Source organism: Pinus tabuliformis, chromosome 4_2, assembly GCF_031772625.1.
Source record: "Pinus tabuliformis cultivar Carrire ecotype Pingquan chromosome 4_2, CPIR1, whole genome shotgun sequence".
Lineage (NCBI taxonomy): Eukaryota > Viridiplantae > Streptophyta > Pinopsida > Pinales > Pinaceae > Pinus > Pinus tabuliformis.
The window spans coordinates 312,252,387-312,272,349 of NC_142304.1; the positions used below are offsets into that span (position 1 = coordinate 312,252,387).

At 40.2% G+C, this 19,963-nt stretch overlaps 1 protein-coding gene across 1 annotated transcript in view; it reads right to left on the bottom strand.

Annotated features, from left to right (window-relative positions):
- LOC149169224 (pantothenate kinase 2-like) overlaps nucleotides 1-19,963 on the bottom strand; it is a 403,110-nt gene that overhangs the window by 180,679 nt on the left and 202,468 nt on the right. Inside the window, exons 15-16 of the mRNA XM_089428613.1 lie at nucleotides 15,997-16,079; nucleotides 15,542-15,658 (exon numbers count right to left, since the gene is read on the bottom strand). Coding sequence (XP_089284739.1) covers nucleotides 15,542-15,658; nucleotides 15,997-16,079 — 200 coding nt within the window. The remainder of the gene's footprint in view (nucleotides 1-15,541; nucleotides 15,659-15,996; nucleotides 16,080-19,963) is intronic.

Here is a 19,963-nt window from a genome sequence, read left to right on the forward strand (position 1 = left end):
GACTTCATGTCCAGACTCCAGACAAATTACAATCGCATAGAGACAGAGTATACCTTAGATGAGTCGGAACTGGGAATTAGTTGGGAGTCCCAAAAGTTTTAACTTTTACGATTTTCATTTACCTCGTGTCTGGAGGAGGGAAAGGAGAAAATTTCGTTCCCACTGCCCGCACTGCATCCTCGGGTGTACTGAAAACTGTGGATCCCCAACGAAACCACGCGGATTGGATAAAACCACGAAAAAAAACTTGCGCTTAGACTATTGCATCTGCCGCCTTTGTCAAATTTCAACGCCATCACTGAATTTTTCCACGCACCAGACTACAAATTCGTCAAATTTATTTGACCAGAAATCGAATTCGAATTCGACACAAAATTCATTTTTGAATTCGGCGAATTTAATTCGAATAGATTCGTCCCCCATTCAAATTCGGCGAATTTCGAATTTTTTCCTTGAAAATCACCAAATGCAGTGACACAGATTGGCGGCAACATCCAACCTGTCTTCTACTCTAAGACTTGGCACCATTTTGACAAGAGATATAAAATCCAATCAAGTTGTTGAATATTGTCTCTTGGGTTGACTTCAATGGAGGATCATTCAACAAAGCTCTAATACTATGTTGAAATTCTATGACAAGTGCAGTAGAATACAATTTTCTACCAGATAATTACTTCATAACGATTTTCAAACAGTATTTTTATGCCAATGTTATCATCTTATACTCGGAAAATCTCAATAGTAAATGCAGCGGAAACAATAAAGATCATAGAAGGACAACCATGCACAATAGACACATAAATTTTCACCTGGGAAACCCAACCTTAGGAGAAAACCCAACAATATTTTCTAGGAGAATTGCCTTTTTCAGCAAGGTTACAAATGAGAAACTTGTCTAGAAATATGTTCCAATAATCCAAGTCAATATACCAGTCAATCCTGGTCAAACTTTAGCAAGTCAATGTAGGTCAAACCAACCAAAATAATATGAATTCCATGTTGGTCAAATAGTCCACTTTGTGTTCAACTCAATCTAGTCAACTTTAGACCTGCGGTCAACTCGGTCTGGTCAACTTTAAACCTACAGTCAACTCTGCGACCAGATCCACACGTGCGGTCGGCGATCAAACCCATACGTGCAGCATGCAATCAAACAGCGAAGTCAAACAGTCAAAGTCTCACATGTGAGACATCCAAAAATCTAGTCAAAACTTGATCAAAACAACTCGGTCAACTCTAGTCAAACTTGCCTTCTTTCTCACATGTGCGACCCAGAGAGATAGAAATGAAGAAAATATGATCTCAGAACCGATTTCTCCTTTGTTCACTTTCTCGTCCACTAGAAAAGATCAATGAGCTTGCTATGTTGATTGATTTGCCTCTCACATGTCTATCTATTTATATAGAGCTCTAATGTGAGTGGACACCCATAGAGGTGGCTCTTCACCCCCTCACTTATGGAGCCTACATGACAACTCAACATTAGACTAGAATTGTTACCCCACTAATGGGTAAAACCCCCATTAGATAAACAATTCAAACCCACTCTATAAAATAGATCACTCCACCCTGGAGCTAGCAATGTGAGTACCATGGGCCATTTACCCCTAGCCAAATTAGCATGGCCCCATGGGTAAATGTATCAATCTCCCCTATTCAAATCAACATGACTATATGGGAGAAAGTTTGCCCATAGGCCATTCACCCCTAGCCAAATCAACATGGCTTATTTGGGTGAATGTATAATTCCCCCACTAGTCAAACCAGCATGACCCTATGGGAGAATGTCTGCCCAATACTGCAAAAGCATCAATAGCCTACGCATGGATGAAGTTAGCATTTTGGTTCATAAGTGTGGGCATTTCACTTGGTTTTATTTTTTGGCTAGTGAGTTGGCTTATAACACAAATCATCATTGTAGGACAATAGGATACAAGATGTAGGTGATCATCTAGGGCCAAAACCTCTCAAACTGAGAGCAAAGCCCATCATAATTCTTCTCTTCTTATAGAACTTCAATTGACGAATTCCAAGACCTATAAACCTTGACCACGATCCTCCAAGACCAAGTCAAATTTTTCCTTCTTAAACAGCTTCCAGCAACAAACTTCAACCTTCTGTTGGAATTTCTAAGTTTAACCCGTTAGAAATTCTTCCTGTACTATCTCGTTTATTTCTTCCTACTTGTTTAATTACTTAACAATTTATTTACCATGTAAATACTGAAAATAAACACAAGTACAATATCAACATCCACAAATCATCAACTGAAAGAAAACAAGCACACAAGTGACATTGTTGTTTTTGGACTAATGTCCCCAGAAAATCCCAATGCGGAAAACCAGTGCAACTATTTAAAGGGTTTTATTATTATGCAATTTCAAAATACAACCTGGATGCCAAAAATGGCTCACCCAACAGAGAATGCCCCCGGCAGTAGTACCTCTAAGTCGAAGACAGATATTCTGGCTAAATCATCGGATGAACAATCCCACAGCAACTATGCAGCTTCTGTTGCTCTGCGTCACTCTAATAGGGATTGCGTCACCATATCCAGCTCTCCAACTCCAGTCTTTCCCACGAAAATCTCCCAGAGCTGCCTCTAGGGCCTGCGTCAGCCTCTCTGGCCCAGCGTCAGCCTATCTAGCCCAGCATTAGCCTCTCGAAGCCCTGCATCAGCCTCTGGAGCTTCTACATCTCACACACTGGCCCTCTCTGGCTCTACGCAGCTCCTGGCTACCACTGCGTGGCCTCTAGCCGACTCTGCATCAACCTCTCCCAGCTTCTGCGTTGATCCTCCCGTTACTAACTCTGCCTCTTTCCTATGTATTCACTGCCCCTCAGCTGCAACTCAAATCACTTCACTCAATTTCCTCAGCAAACCCTGCCCCAGAAAATTGAGTTCTTGTTCTCTCTCGATGTGTTCTTCAACAAACCCTCAAGCCTCCTCTTATACTTTTCTCGTTGGTCCATCAACGGCTAAGATTAGATTTGGCTTGATCCATGACTTTTGGACCATTCTAACCCAGTTTTAAATTAATACCCATTAATATTTTATTTCCTAAGTTTAGACTTAGGAACTCCATTAAAAATATTAATTATTTTAATATCTCCCAAACCGGTTAGATTCTGATCAAACCATTTCTGGGTCTTGGAGATCTCACATGCTTTAGCCTCTCCACCAATTTTCATGGTTAGAGCACATCTGATGCTACCCCAAATCAACACTCCCTCTTAGAGAACATTGTGCTCTAGTAATACTCTTCACTGAGTATCACCCTGATCATCCAGCATTTGTCCCTATTTTGATGCTAGGCCTCTCCGCCCAACATCCTCTGCATTGTTGCATCCTGTACTATTGCCCATGGCCCTGCCGCTGCCATTGCTGCATTTGTACGGCAGCTCCCTCTGCATCTGTGTTGCTGCCACTGCCATTGTTGCATTTGTACGGCAACTCCCTCTGCATCTGTGTTGCTACCACTACCATTGCTACATATGCACTGCATCCCCTCATCATGTTGCATCGTGTTGCCCATAGCATTGCCACTGCTAACCACTGAACTGCAACTCAGTTACTGAGAAGTAAGTAATTGATCCTCCCAACTCTGACATCTTTGTCAGCCTCGAAACACTCCCGACGCTGAAGCTCCCTCTGTCGCTGACAAGTGCTCCCTCTACTGACCTCTGCGCTGCTGCAACAACTCCATGCATCTTGCACTATTGCCTCACGCTGTCCCGGGACTCCTGCACTGTAGCACCCTCTGTCACTCCATCCGCATCCGTCTCTACCGACATCCACTAGTCCTGCTACTTCTCTTCGGGGCTCCCGTAGCAAGGTATAATCCAAGAGGTTGGGTACCTCAAGGATCCTGCCCCTCATCACCTGTAGTCTTCCTGACTACAGCTCGATGTCTCCCCACTTCCTCTCAAGTGGCGCATGAGCACTCATGGCACAGTCGTCATCTGTCTCCACTTCTTTCTCCACCCTCGCTGGCGCTGCCTTGGTCTCAGAAGCCTCTCCCTTACTCTTCTTCCTTGGACACTGGTTCGCATAGTGACCCAGTTCCCCACAGTGGAAGCACTTGACCTTGGAGAGGTCCTTCTTCTTTTGTTTCTCCTACTTTCCTGCAGATGCTAGAGCAGCATCCTCCTCTTCCTCTTTCTTGATTCTGACCCCCTTACCGCTACTCCCTGCCTTGGTTAGCCGTCTGATCTCTTCTTGACAAAGAGCCACCCACAGTTCCTCCCAATCCAGAAGGTTCGACCTACCCAGTAAGCTCTGAACAAATACATCCCAGTCCTCTGACACTGCATTCAGTGCGGTCCTCACCAACATCTCCTCATCTAGCGTGGCCCCTATGGAAGTCAACAGGTCCCAGATATCTGTTAATCGTCCGAGGAAGATATCTACCTACTCTCCCCTCTGCATCTGGTATGACCGCAACTGATTTTCTCGAAGCATCTTCCTCTGCACGGAAGTATGCTGATACAACTTCTTTAGGGCATCCCACATCTCATTTGTCATACCCTTCTCGGCAGTATGTGGTACCACATGATCCTTGACCTTGTCAAGGATGATGCACTTAGCCCTGGCCATTGCCTCTTTGTACTTCTCATTTTCACCCGGGTCAACTGGGATCGCTATCATTTTCAAGGCGAAGTGCTTGATGCGATACCTATCTAGAATGGATAAGATCCTGGCCTTCCAGACTACGAAGTTGGAGGCTTTGTCTAGTCTATCCTCATCTCTCAGCCCATTCACTGCCATTTCGCTGCTCCTCTTTCGAGACTCTCTACTTCCCTCCCGGAAGTCCTCTGATCGAATCCTGTTGAGTCTCTCAACTTCCCGTCTAGAAGTTCTCAGGTTGACTCCCTCTGAGCCTCGATTTCCCTTTTGGAAACCCCTTTGCCAATGTCGAGATACGCCACTCTGGTCGTTTGTGCAACTGCACCACTGATCTAGATTTCTTGGGTAGAAATCCTCGGCAGCAACTCCCTCCTCCTAGGTCTTGCCCTATTAGGTACTGTTCTGACCACAGTACCCCACCAACTTTGCTCCGCAAATCACCCACAGCCTCCTATGCCTCAGCAATCTGAAGGTCTGAACCTCTTGGCTCTACGTAATCCCAGCACCAGCAAAATCTGCACCTCCTAGCCACATCGTCAATCCTTCCTAACTGAGAAAGATGACTGGGCACTACGTAGGTTAGGTCTACTCCTCTCTGCCTCAGCGCTCATCCTCCTATTGGCTCGAACTAATGACGCAGGCTCTCTGCGTCACCCCTTCCTTGCTGCTTTTTGCTAGGAACAACTTTTATCACTCGGGACAGTTGTTTCTGCTGCTACTGCTCTGCTCGGCTGATGCCCTCAGTTATCCTAAGATCTGCAACCACGCTCTGATACCATGTTGGAATTTCTAAATTTAACACGTTAGAAATTCTTCTTGTACTATCTGGTTTATTTCTTCGTACTTGTTTAATTACTTAACCAGATATTTACCATGTAAACACTGAAAGTAAACACAAGTACAGTATCAACATCTACAGATAATCAACTGAAAGAAAACAAGCACACAACTGACACCATTGTTTTTGGACTAATGTCCACGAAAAATCCCAATGCGGGAAAACTGGTGTAACTATTCAGGGGTTTTATTATTATGCAGTTTCAGAATACAGCCTGGGTGCCAGAAATGGCTCGCCCAACAGAGAATGCCCTCAGCGGTAGTACCTCTCAGTCAGAGACAGATATTCCGGCTAAATCACTGGAAGAACAATCCCATAGCAACTATGCAACTTCTGTTGCTCTGCGTCACTCTGATAGGGACTGCATCACCCTATCTAGTTCTACAGCTCCAGTCTATCCCACGAAAATCTCCCAGCGCTGCCTCTAGGGCCTGCGTCAGCCTCTCTGGCCCAACGTCAGCCCAGCATCAGCCTCTCGGGGCTCTGAGTCAACCTCTGGAGCCTTTGCGTCTCACACACTGGCCCTCTCTAGCTCTGCGCAGCTCCTGGCTGCCTCTGTGTGGCCTCTGGCTGCCTGTGCATGGCATCTAGCTAGCTCTCCGTCAACCTCTCCCGGCTTCTACGCTGATCCTCCCAGTACTAACTCTGCCTCTCTGCTATGTATCCATTGCTCCTCAGCTGCAACTCAGATCGCTTCACTCAATTTCCTCAGCAAACCCTGCCCCAAAAAATCGAGTTCTTGATCTCTCTCGGTGTGTTCTTCAGCTAACCCTCAAGCCTCCTCTTATACTTTTCTCGTTGGTCAATCAACAGCCGAGATTAAATCTCTAATCAACGGCTAAGATTAGATTTGGCTTGATCCATGACTTTTGGACCATTCTAACCCAGATTTAAATTAATACCCATTAATATTTTATTTTTCCTAAGTTTAGACTTAGGAACTCCATTAAAAATATTAATTATTTTAATATCTCCCAAACCATTTCTGGGTCTTGGAGATCTCACGTGCTTTAACCTCTCCACCATTTTTCATGGCTAGAGCACATCTGATGCTACCCCAAATCAACACCTTCCAACAACTTCGATCCCAACAACAATTTATGCAACTTCGACCTTGATGCAGCTTCGAATTTGCAACTTCACAGCTTCGACCTAGAAGCAGCTTCGACCTAGAGGCAACTTCATAGCTTCGAATTTGCAACTTCACAGCTTCGACCTTGCAACTTCACAACTTTGATGCAACTTCAAAGCCTCGATGCAGCTTCCCAGCTTCGATGCACTTTTTGAATTTTGTCTTGCCCAATAACTATACAAACCGTAACAAAAGAGAGAGAGAGAGAGAGGCCCAAAACTTCGAACTTGTTCTTCTTCTCCTTCTTCGTCCTTTTCCATCTTCTATCTTGTGGAGATCGAACTTGCTTGAGTGAGGGTCCAAATGAGGTTGAATTCCTTCTTAATTATAGGCTTGTGAAAGGTACAAATTGCTATCTTGAGGCTAACTTGTCCCTTTATGTAGGCCGACTTGATCTTTGAGCCATGACGAGGTCTTGGAGGGTCTTTTGACTCAATAATTTTTTCTTTACAATATGTAACATGCCCAAATGGGTCTTTAATACATGACAATAACTTAATTGACTTTTTACAAACCTAGAAGCACTCAATGGGTGCTTGACCTAAAAATAAATTTCCCTGGAGCATGAAACCCATGCCTCAAGAACACAAATAGTAAATTTATTTTTCTCTTTTCATTAAATACATAAAATCACAATTACATATGTCATTGTGAAGACCGAACCTAGTTACATATTTCAACACTCCCTCTTAACTAGGGAGGTATTCATAATCCATAGAAGGTACTTGGACATTCTCAATCTGAATAATTCTCACAAGAAGAGTCAGATTGGTAACCCATCTGTATGGCATCATATGATCCAGCATTGTCACATAGCAAGGCCTTGACCAACAACTCTATCTCTCCACAAGATCAGAGCACAATGCTAGTGAGACCAATGATTTATAGACACCCTCATCATTGTCTCTCTCAGAACATACCCCACTTCGGTTCTCTCAAAGTATGTTCGACCAAGACTATTCTTCTGTTGGATTCCCAGTCCTCAATGAATATCGGTCCTCTACGACTACTCTTATCTTGGATGCCCTACCACATCTTCAAAGAGTATCAGATGCCAGATGCTCACCCAATCCTCCATTTTATCTTCCTAGGTGAATACAAGAATGATGTGTCCTCTCCTCATGGCCTTCACTAAGACTTATGTCTATTAGTCCTAGTCTAGTGCATGACACATGAAGTAAAGAACCATATTTGTCACTCCCTCTTATTCAGCGATGACCAACCCATTCCATAAAAGGAATGTACCCAACGTCCCTCTTAATCAAGGACTTGCTTCCAGCAGCTCTCTAGGTGGAGATCATGGGACAACCAGCTGCTTGTAGGACTCCCTCTTTTGATGTCATGAGTTTCTTCTTTGTTATGGAGCCTACATCTTTTGGGACTTCTTCATAGGGCATCGACCATCCATCACTTTCATTCATGAATCATGTCAGTCATGTCATCCTTTTTTTCATTGGAAAGTGATCCATTAGTCCATATCTGGCCTTTCCTTCATACCTTGCTACCTTCTTCACATCATGTTTCCTTCAGGATCTTTCATCCTACCACATGAGTATTAGTTGTAGATGACATCTACAACTCTTCCTTTGGTAGCCCTGCATTAGCCCATCCAGATATTGTTCAAAAATCAAGAATGAACATTAAATCAAACTTACCTTTGTGATGGTCTTTTCATCATGACATCTGCTTGTTGTCACATCAACATCCTGCATACATATTGACACATCTCCAAAAAGATATACAACATCAAGGGTCTCTTTCTTTTTCAGACTTTATCAGGATCTTCATATCTTTCCCATGGAGATATCATAGTCAAATCTTCTAGTCCTTGGATGTTGATTGCCTTCTCCATAGTTGCATTTTTCATGATCTCTTCCTTTCTTTATTCACACATTTCCTCCCAGGAACTTCCAATCATAGTTCCTTCAACTTTGTCAACCACCTCATATTTCATATGAGGACATATTATGTTGATTTCATCTAGTCAATGTGTGAACCATGCCTTCATGCATCCTTTCACAGGAGGAGATCCTTTCTTTTGATCATGCTCTTGAGGTAGAGCACTCATTCATGATATCTGTAACCATATGACATAACTATTTTATCAATTACAAGCACACATTCCTCATATCTTTCTTTTGGTCATCCAGACTTCCTTCAGCAGCTTCCTTGATCGAAAGAACTTCAATCACTTGACCTACTTCACTTCTTTTTGACATCATACCATCATCCCATGAATCCCATACAAGTTGGAATTCCTGGCGAGACACTTGCTTCTTCCAGTAGGTGAACCTTTCAATGAAGATTCCAATGGAGGATCTTGATCATCCTCACTCTGCAAATGATCCTTTTGAATGATGTATGATGAGCTCTATACTAGATGACTTTCTTTTTCCCATAACTACTACTTATGCTTCTAATGAGGTTACCAAAAGCTACATCCTTCTATAGGTGACAACCATAGACTATTATTTCAGCTATCTTTCAAGCTTCTTTATGATGATGTCACGAGCTCTTGCTTTCAATCGAATGCTTCTATGATGCCATCTCCTAACATGATGCATCCTATCATGTTTCTCATGATAGTTATACTTTACAACAGAAAACCTGAAACATAAACTTGAGAAGAACTAGGTCAGGAAGACTATCTCAATCAGAGTGGACATCTTTTACCTTCTCCTCCTTGGATTTCTTATTTTGAGCTTCTTCCACTTCTTCGATGATATGGGCTTCTTCCCTTCCTCTTTCGTTGTTGTCCTTCTTGAGCTTTGGACAATCTCTCTTGTAGTGCCCATATTCATGATAGCCATAACATTGAACCTTCAACATGTTCTTCTTATTTTTCTGAGGACCAAGCTGTGAAAATTCCTCAACCAGAATCCTTACTACAACAACTGATGATATTACTCCTTTTATTAAATTCCTTTAAACAAATTACTTGCAGTTTCCTACAGCAAATATCGTAATACATACACTGCAGCCTTCACTTAATTAAATTATATGTGGAAACAAGAGACTAAGCAAGAAAGAAAAATATAACACAAATGACACCGTTATTTTTGGACAAAAGTCCCCGGAAAAACCCAATGCGGGAAAACCAGTGCAGCAGATCTGAGGGTTTATTATTATTAAGTAGTAGCAAATTTTGAATACATCTCTGAATACCTCTCGAGTTATTCAGTTACAGAGAGAGAAATATTGGCAGAAACATTTGTGAGATTACCTCACACAATCACTGAGAAAAATCTCGGCTGATCCGAACACTGGATGTGGTGCCTCTAGCAAGCTCTACGCTGCCTTTGCGCAATCCTCACGCAAGTCCCTGCGTCAACCCCTCTAGGCACTGCGTCACCCAGTGTGCTGATCGATTTGCTACCTTGAGTCTCTACTCTCAACCTCCTGGTCTCACACCCTGGCTCCAAGGTTCTAAAACTGACTCTGCCCAACCAAATTTCGGACTCTCTCTCACCCTTTGTGCTGCCTCTGCATGGCCCTGCATCAGCCTTTGCGTGAGAGTTGTTGGATCACTCTCTGCTGCTCTCTGCTGATGATTTTCCGGCAGAGAGTCTCTTTTTCTCTCCGGATGCTATCCTTGCCCCTCAACTGCAAGAAATCTCCTCGATCAGAACTTCCTCCTGAGAACTTCTCACTTCAGAAATTCAATCTCTTGATCTCTCGATGTGTGTTTTCCAAATGACCCTCAAGCTTCCTTAAATAATCTTCTAGTTGACATTTGATGGCCCAGATTAAAAGTTAATCAATGGCTAAGATCATTTTAGCTTGATCCTCGTCTTCTTCTAGAAGTTACACCCACAATTAGATTAATACCCATTAATATTTTTAATTTCCTAAGTTTAGACTTAGGGTCCCATTAAAAAATATTAATTATTTTAATAAAATTGTCTCTAGGTGGAATTTCCCAAAACGCTTTCTGGGTTCTTTGGAATACATGTGCCCAAGCCTCCCTGCAAAATTTGAGGCCTAGAGCACATCCGATGCTACCCCAAATCAACACAAGCTTTCCAAACTTCCTTTTTTTCTTCTAGCCATGGTAGAAAAAGCTTGAGCTTGCTCGCTTGATCCTACATCGATTTTTGCCTTCAGCTTGGTTTCTTTGATTTTTCACAATGACCATAGTTCATTGAATGGAGTAGCTTCCTTCTTCCCATAGATGCTTGATGTGAAGTTGCCCCATTCCTCTGGTAGTGCATTGAGCACTATGGTAGTCATTTCCTTGTCAGACATTATTTCTCCCAACTCTTGGAGTTGGTCTCTTATTTCTGACACCCTCATAAAGTATGAGGCTATTCCTTCTTCTTTTGATATCTTCATCTTGTAGAGCTTGAGCTTCTTCTTTTGGTGGTTCAACAATTAAACCCTTAACATGACCAATGACTTCATTTTCTATGAGGATCAAATCTATCCTCTTCTTCCATGCAAGAAAGTTTGACGACCCAACCAATTTGTTGCTCTCCTTGCAATATGAAGTCATTTTGACATATTCAAATATAGATATAAAAATACTTACTTGTCAAGTGAAGATACTCCTAGATGATGAAATCTTCAACTTGATGCCTTCTTGATTTTGATGATGATGTAGATAATAGAAGATGTCTTCTTGGTGAAGATGTCTTTCTTCAAAAGTGATCCTTGGCTTAAAGGGAGATCACATTGATTCCTTGATGATGACAACGCTTTTTCCTGTTTTTCTTCCTTCAAGTCAACGCTAGTCAAACTTGTTTCACAACCTCAAATTTTCGGCCCTTCTTCAAAATTTTGGCTTGTTGTAGGAGGTCTGCAATTTCAGCCCTTTTGCAGAAACCCTAGGTCACATGTGTGGTTGGAATATGGATAGATTTGCCTCCTTTTGACTTTGCTTGACCTTGACTCCTCTTGACAATTCGGCTTGCTAAATAGTCCTTCTTTGACCCAAACTTTGGCTCCTTTGAGTGACTGCAATTTTCAGCTTTCACTATTGCAAATGATGCCCTAATTTTCACATGAGTGGAGGAGAATTAACCCAAAACAGATCAGAAAATTCTTCGCTCTTCTTTATTCTTCCTTTGTTGGGTATTAGATTCCTTTCTCTTCCTTGATCGAACTCTTCTTGATGATTGATGCTCTTGATGTTTCCAAGATGATTTCTTCATACTTTGGCCCTTGAGTATCCTTCTTTGTGTTGCCCTTCCTTGATGAAGTTACCTTAACTCTACTACCATCTTGAGAAATATAGGGCGGGTAGATTAGGTGTTTTCTCTTACTTTGATAGTTGCTTGTGATGTATTTTTAATTTACTTGATTAACTTCTTCTTTCCTTTATTATTATTAGTGTTCTTTATCATCAAACAGCTAACAAATCATAAAGAACAGAGAGACAATAGGACACAAGATGTAGGTGATCAGCCAGGGCCAAAACCTCTCCAACTAAGAGGAAAACCCATCAAAATTCTTCAATACTTACAAAACTTCAATTGACGAATTCCAAGACCTATAACCCGTGACCAAGACCCTCCAAGACCAAGTCAACTTTTTCCTTCTTGAACAGCGTCCAGCAACAAACTTCGACCTTCCAGCAACTTCTCCAAAAATTTCGATCCCAGCAACAATTTCTGCAACTTCGACCTTGATGCCGCTCCAGCAGCTTCGACCTAGAAGCAATCGCGACCTAGAGGTAGTGTCATAGCTTCGACTTTGCAGCTTCACAACTTCGACCTTGCAGCTTCATAACTTTGATGTAGCTTCACAGCTTCAATGTAGCTTCACAGCTTTGACCTTCCAGCTTCACAGCTTCGATGTAGCTTCCCAGCTTCAATGCAACTTCACAGCTTCGATGTAGCTTCAAAATTTTGTCCTGCCCAGCAACTGTAGAAACCCTAACAAAAGAGAGAGAGAAGCCCAAAACTTCGAACTTTTTCTTCTTCTCTTTCTTCATCCTTTTCCAACTTCTAACTTGTGGAGATCGAACTTGCTTGAGTGGGTGTCCAAATGAGGTCGAATTTCTTCTTATTTATAGGCTTGTGAGGGTTACGAATTCCTATCATCAGGCTGACCTGTCCCTTCATGTAGTCCGACTTGATCTTTGAGCCATGACAAGGTCTTGGAGGGTCTTTTGACTCTATTTTGACTCAATAGATTTTTCTTTACAATATGTAACATGCCCAAATGGGTCTTCAATGCATGACAATCACTCAATTGAGTTTATGACAAATCTAGAAGCATTCAATGGGTGCTTGACCTAAAAATAAATTTCCCTTGAGCATGAAACCCATGCCTCAAGAACACAAATAATAAATTTATTTTTCTCTTTTTATTAAATACATAAAATCACGATTACATATGTCATTATGAAGACCAAACCTAGTTACATATTTCAACAGTTTGGCACCCAGAGCTGGAGTTCGGACCCTTGGAGGTGTTTTGAATCTTGATGTATGATTTGGGGATTTTCTCAAATGGAGGATGATCATGATGCTTGGAGACATTCTCAGCCCTATTTTTGCCTTGATGGAGCATTTGGAGCCCAAATAGGGCATGAAGTCATCACATTTTTAGCCCTATGACACACATATGTGGGTTTATAATGGAAAATTATGCTATATAGTGGGTTGGTTTGTAACCCTAATTTACTTTTGTCCTCTCAAAATCAAACTTGCGTAGGGACTTCTTAGCTAGAAATTAGGTGAGGTAGACCTCATATAAATAAAAGGTCACCTCACTCATTTGTTCATCATCACTTGTGTGGAATTCAGCCTCTCTTAAGGAACTCGACCTAACTATTGTACTTCGCTACTTTGTGGAGATGTGATCTTATGTGGATTTTTGGTTATTGCAAACTAGTGCTTGTTTCCGAGACATCATTTTGGAATTGAAAAAAATCTTGTTCTTGGATATATTGTGAGTAAATTTTGATGAATAAATATCATTTATGATTATTCCATGTAATGAATATTGCTAGGGTTTCTATGTTCCATGTCTAAATGCTTATATTTAGCCTAAATGCTTAGTACATTTTGCATGCTTTAATCTTGTATCCTTGAACTCCCTAAAGAACCTCCTAGTGAGCTTTTCTCTAGTGAATTTCTCCCCTCGTAAAGTGATAGCTAGGGTTAGCAAGTTAAAATGTATGGTTTTCCACCTTACTCCCTTCAATGGTTTGATATTTCCATGGTCAAAATCCCTAAGACTCCATCACCAAATTAGATAGAACGCACTAGCAACCACCTTGATGATCAAAAGCTTCAAAATCTCATCCTTTTCTTCCCATCCTAAAATTTTGTCCCTAAAATTTCAGGCCCTAAAATTTTGGCACGTCAAGGCAAGTTGCCAGGGTTAAGGTTTTAGGAAAAATACAACTAGGGCAAGGGTGTTGAGCTGATTTGAAGTCGTTTCACCTTGTTGAGCCTTAAAACATCAAAATATAGCAATTTGCATGGTTGAAAGTGCTTCCCTAGGGCTGATGTCATCAACCAAGGTAATTCTAGGGCTTGAAGAACCTTAATTCTGCATTTAGACTTCAACTTAGGGTCATTTGAAAGTTTGCTTCTCTTGTTGTTAATCATATCTTTCAAGCAAACCTTTTCCTTCCTCCTTTATGCCTAATTGTGTTATTTTTGAATCATATTTTGAAAACCCCAAGCTGCAAGCTTCACCTTATAGGCCTCTTCATAGGTACGCTATTCCTTAGCACATAGAATTGAGCCTTGTTCTTAGCCTACGTACCTTGACTAAACCTATTGAAGTGTCACCTTTGAACTTTTGACATAGAATATCCTTTAGGTGACCTATATTGGGAAGCCTCCCATGTGGTGAAATTCTACTAAAGAGTAGGAGGTGGAGTGTTGAGGTGACAGTGGCATCCACCTCATTGTTTTGTCTTAGCCTGGGTTTTGTCTTCGAAAGACTCCCACAAGACCTACCAGATTTGAGGCAATGGGCATTGCTCAAGCTTTGTTATGGCTTTTGATTTTTCTCCTTTCTATTTTTCGTTTATTTAGCTTTATATTTATTTAGTTGCATTGACCTCAAGCTCTTAGCTCTTTCGAGATGAGGGTTTCCTTATTGGACTGCGAAGCACAAATATTTTTGTGACATAACAACCACCTATTAGTGGGAAAAGGGAAATTGGAAAGGATGGAGAGTGTTAAGTGTGGATTGGGATTTGGACACATTGCACCTTTCAAAACCCTAGGTAGTAGACCTCGACACGAGTGACAATACTTATCCAAGAGATGACTATGACCCACCATGGCAAAATAAGGAAAATGACATAAATTTAGAATGTTAAAATCCATCATCTAACCACCAACGATCACCACTTCCATGACAAGTACGGAAGACACTAACACCCAATATGATACAATGAGGTAAAATATAACAGTGCACAATATATATCAAGCCTCATATGCATAACCATCAAATGTGATTGAGCTGAGAGAATGTAGGGAAGCATCTCTAACCAAGTGTCCATGAAATGACCATAGATCTCATCTACGGAACTACCATCTGCAAGTGAAAAAATCTCCTCTAATTATCCCTACATGTCAAGGGGCAACAACTCCCATTATATATTTATTTATTTATATCCTAAGTACTAATAAATCCCACAAATCTCAAAACCTAGAATCAACTATGATATAATTGAGACAAATAAAATAGATGGAACTTTTAGAATACAAATAGCAGCATAAAACCCTAAACTATATTGTCCATGGACTAATTACAAAGCAATCTATGGTTGATATAATAATCATGTCTGGTTCATTAAAATTGATCCCCTACCAAATTGAACCATTTATCAATAAAAAACAAAGGACAACATCTTGATCATCAAATATAAGTTTTCAATACACAATATGACATACAGATTTATCATTTGACATATCAGCTAGAAGAGAAACTAATTTGAATAAACAGATTAGTTTACTATAAGCAAAACAAAATTGACCTTTGTTTAATTGTTTTATATGCATCTGAGAAGTGAAATTCTCTCAAACATTCCTCTCTGAGCTCCAATAGGTTGGCCAAGCCCAACTTTCCATAAGCTGCAGGTTCCTCCATTAACCTGAGAATTATTGATTAGCATGGCAGTGTAGTTAATGAATAAACAAACATTTATTAGTTCAAATTTCAGCAAACGTTATTCTAAACGATCACCATTCACGGCGAATATTACATGTAATGGCAAATTCAAGTGACATCGAAACCATCACATAAATTGCTACCACTATGGTTATTATAGCAAACAATTTTGATACATCTAGGATTGAATAATAGGTTAGTAGGAGAGTCATCTTTCTACTTTGATATTTACCCATAAATGCATGCTATCTTATAGTGAATGACAAAACACTACTCATGCTAGTCAGTTTTTATATCATATGCAAGTACCATACCACATACCTTGCAAGGTGAGCCCGAAATGCATGAGCAAAAGCATCTCCCCTCCTTTTAGCATCATCAGTGCCACCTTCACTAGCTACAGCCTATTGAAGAATAATAATATCAATATTTCAAACAAAAAATAGAGTGAATATAATTAGATAAACCACTAACTTTAATGACCTTCTTCTCAAAACATTAATTACTTATTTTGAGCACTAATTTGCATCATCTACCAATCTACTAGCATAATATATCTAATATGTAAAAGTTAATTATTGTAAGGAAAAGGACAAGGCTCTATTAGTTCCACGCACGAATAGAATATATTATACCCTTAGAGACAAGAGGTAATATGGATACCTCTATAACTTTATTTATTACCTACTAACATGGCGTTATAATAGTTCTGAACATGATGCTTTAAAAAAAATTTAAAATTTATTCTGCTATTCAAGAGTAATAGATTATTACTACTTTTAGCACTTCATAGTATGAAGCCTTAAAATCATATTTAACACCCAACTGTGTTACCAACTCCAAACCCAAATTGTATTTGAACTTATCTAGAACTATACAATTTTTAATAATTCATACGAGCCTTGCAAGGTTCTTGTTCACTAAAGTTCTTTTTCCTGGAAATATATCTTATCATTATTATATAATTGCACTTTAAAAATAATAATAATAATTAAGTTCAAGGCAAAAAAATCAACTTGCCAAGTAGCAACCACAGAATGTCAGAAACTGCCCGTCACAACATATGCAAGGAGGGCTAAGTACATTTTCCTTAGCCCTAATCTCAAGCAAGTGAACATGCCTATGGCAAATGCCACTTCAAGGTGAAACCCAAACTGCCACTTCTACTTTGAATATCTTGGTCTCAGCCAACTGAAAGATGGACACGTCCCCATTAAATGTGCATCAACATTTTTTCCATCAAAAGGAGATCCATATCAACATTATAGTGTCCAATAATCATCTACCATATCGTTAGATCATCCACCTATCTCCTAAAATGAATCCTTTCAAATGCAGACGATTAATAAAAGATTACCTTACTCAAACCAATCAATCCACGAAAAACATGTAACTCTACACTCCAAGAAGACATGATTAACAATCTCTTACAACAAATCACCAAACAGTCACTTGTGAGCAGGGAAAAGTTTAGGGGCAAGATCACCCATGGGCCAATTAAACATGTTTTATTCCCAACAAAAAAAAAGATTCACCAATTTTCACCCATGGGCAAATTTTCCATGTTTTATTCAAAAATAACATCACCAATTTCCATTTTTTCTAAATTTGATTCACTTGAAATCTATAGGATAAAACATTTTTTCTCGAAGTTGGCGGGGATGTCCACAACCTTCTCAGTTGTTCTTTATATGGGAGAATACAACATGGTTGAGATTTCTACAACCTTTTGTAAATCATTGTATTTGACCTGCCAGGTATCATTGTTTTTAGACCCTATGAGCATCAAACAAATTAGGATTTAGAAACCTCTGAATCGACCAAAACCTCATAGACCAAACTGACGCAAGTGTGAAAATCAATCTTGTTTTTGATTTACATATGCCATGCTCAGACTGCAGAGCAAGTATAAAAAGCAGCTGATGAAGGAACAGAGTTTTAGGAGCACACAAGAAATTGCACCAGAAGACAAAAAGCACAGAAAATATGAAAACCATTAGAAACAACAGGGAATAAACTGAAATCCATGCATAGCAGTTTCTCTAAATTCATGTCACGGGAATGAAATATTTGGGCCATCCTACTGTCTTGTGCACTCTGGAACTCTGCATGTCATTTGTTGCTCCGATCTGACAGATCAACAGGGAAGTATGAGGCAATCGGCATGGTCATCCTAGGGCAGGGCACGGCATGAGAAGCTAAGATGTGGCTGAAGATCTCCCTAATGAAAAGGGATAAGCATCTCTGGTCCTGGTATTGAAAGTAAGTAGATAGGGCGCCCCCTGAGTAGCACTAAAGGTAATGACAGTGTCCTCTGATCTCATAGTATAGGGGACACCAAATGTAGAGAAGGGTAGGAAGAATAAGCTCAAAATTCATGAGCATTAGGTTTGCTTTCATCTCCTCCTTGGCATTATTAGCTTATGCCTGATGTAAAGCCAAATTTTGGAAAATTTTGTGGTGTGAACATTATGATCGAGTGATGTGGTGTTTAGGGATGTTGATATTGATCCATCACACCATATATATATATATATATCGGTGGTTATTTCTAGCAAGTACATGCCAAGACTACAAGGTTCTCATGCACCCCCAAGAAAAGTACACATTCCCAAATTTGAGCCAATTGTTACCCCCCATCTTGCATGAGACCCACACTAGTGAATTTTTTTTACTACACTTGTGATTTTTTATCACAAATGCAGGTTTACAAGTTGATGGAGCATTGGATGGCTTAGGGGTACATACATCCAAAGATACATGTGCTTGATTAGACAATTGATCTTTCACTCAATAGAGTGGTGCTTATTTTATGCCATGGTGTATTGCTGGTGATATGGTCATGGATATCTTGATTATGCTTTCATTGCCCTATTGAGTTTTAACTAGTGTTGCGAACATCGTGATAAAATCATGATTTTTGAAAAAATCGCTATTTTTTTGTGGTGCCCATAAAATCGGCAATTTTTCCGGCTTTTATAGCGATTTTGGAAAAAATCGAGAGTTGACCTGAAAAAATCACCGGGCCGCACAGCAGAGCGATTTTAAAGGTAAATTTAGATTTTGTTTCTTCTCATTTTGCAAACAAAGGGCAGAGGTGAGAACTAAGAAGGAGAGGAACTCATCTGCAAGGGCAAGAGAGGAGAAAAGTTAAGGAATTTAGTATCCCAAGCAAAAAAAATTCAAGTTTGAACCAAGTTTCTTCAACAGGGCATGGTTTTCAAGTATGGGCATCAAATTTGGCTCTATTTTTTTTGTTTTTTTCTTGGTTTTCCTTAGGTTTCTATCACCCATATATTTTCCATCATTTTTGCTTGGATTTGAGTGTGTGTTTTTTTCATTTTTGTTGCATTCAGTGGAGAGGGTTTTTTTGGTCAAAAATGAAAAATCTTCATTGTTAGTTTTAGCTGTTTAATTTCTTGTGCCCTAGTTTTTTCCATGATTTTTGCTTGGGTTTGAATGTGGTTTTTTTGTCATTATTGTTGCATTGAGTTGAGGGTTTTTTTGTCAAAAATTCAAAATGTTGTATGTAAATTTTAATTTCATTTGTTTAACTTGCAATTCTTCTTGTGCCCTAGGTTCAAACTTCAAACTTCAATCTTACATTAAAACTCAAGATTCAACAAAGTTACAAAAATGCCAAGGATATTGGACCCTTTGTGGGAATTTGGTGAACCTGATGGAGGGTTTGACAGATCAAACTTGACTTGCCAATTATGTGGGCATCATGTGATAGGGGGGTATACAAATTGAAGTTCCACCTTGCACAAATTCCTGGACATGAGGTAGGGCCTTGCTTAAATACAAATCCAAAAATCATCTGAAGAGCCCTCAAATCATTGGAAGAAATAGAGACAACCAAACTGTCCAAGGCAGCTCTGAAGAGTCAAATCACAAGGGATGGAGTGGCAGGATTGGGAAGTGACCGTGAGAGTGGTACTAGTTCTTCTTTACCATCAACATCTACACCCAACCCCATAACTACCTCATCATTTTTTGTTCCTAAAACCACACCTGGTGCACAACCATCTATCACGTTAGTTCTTAAAAAAAGGGAGAAAGAAGAAGCTGACAAGTTGTTGGGCAAGTTTCTTCTTTGGAGTGATATTACTTTCAGCATTGCCAGGAACAATCCATTTTTCTAGCCCGTGATTGATGTTATTACTATTGTTGGCCCAAGGTACAAAGCCCCTTCATATGATGACTTTAGAGGGCGCATTCTTCAGAATGAAAAGGTTGACTGCACTAAGAGATTGGAGGAGTTTAGGGGATCATGGGCACACACAGG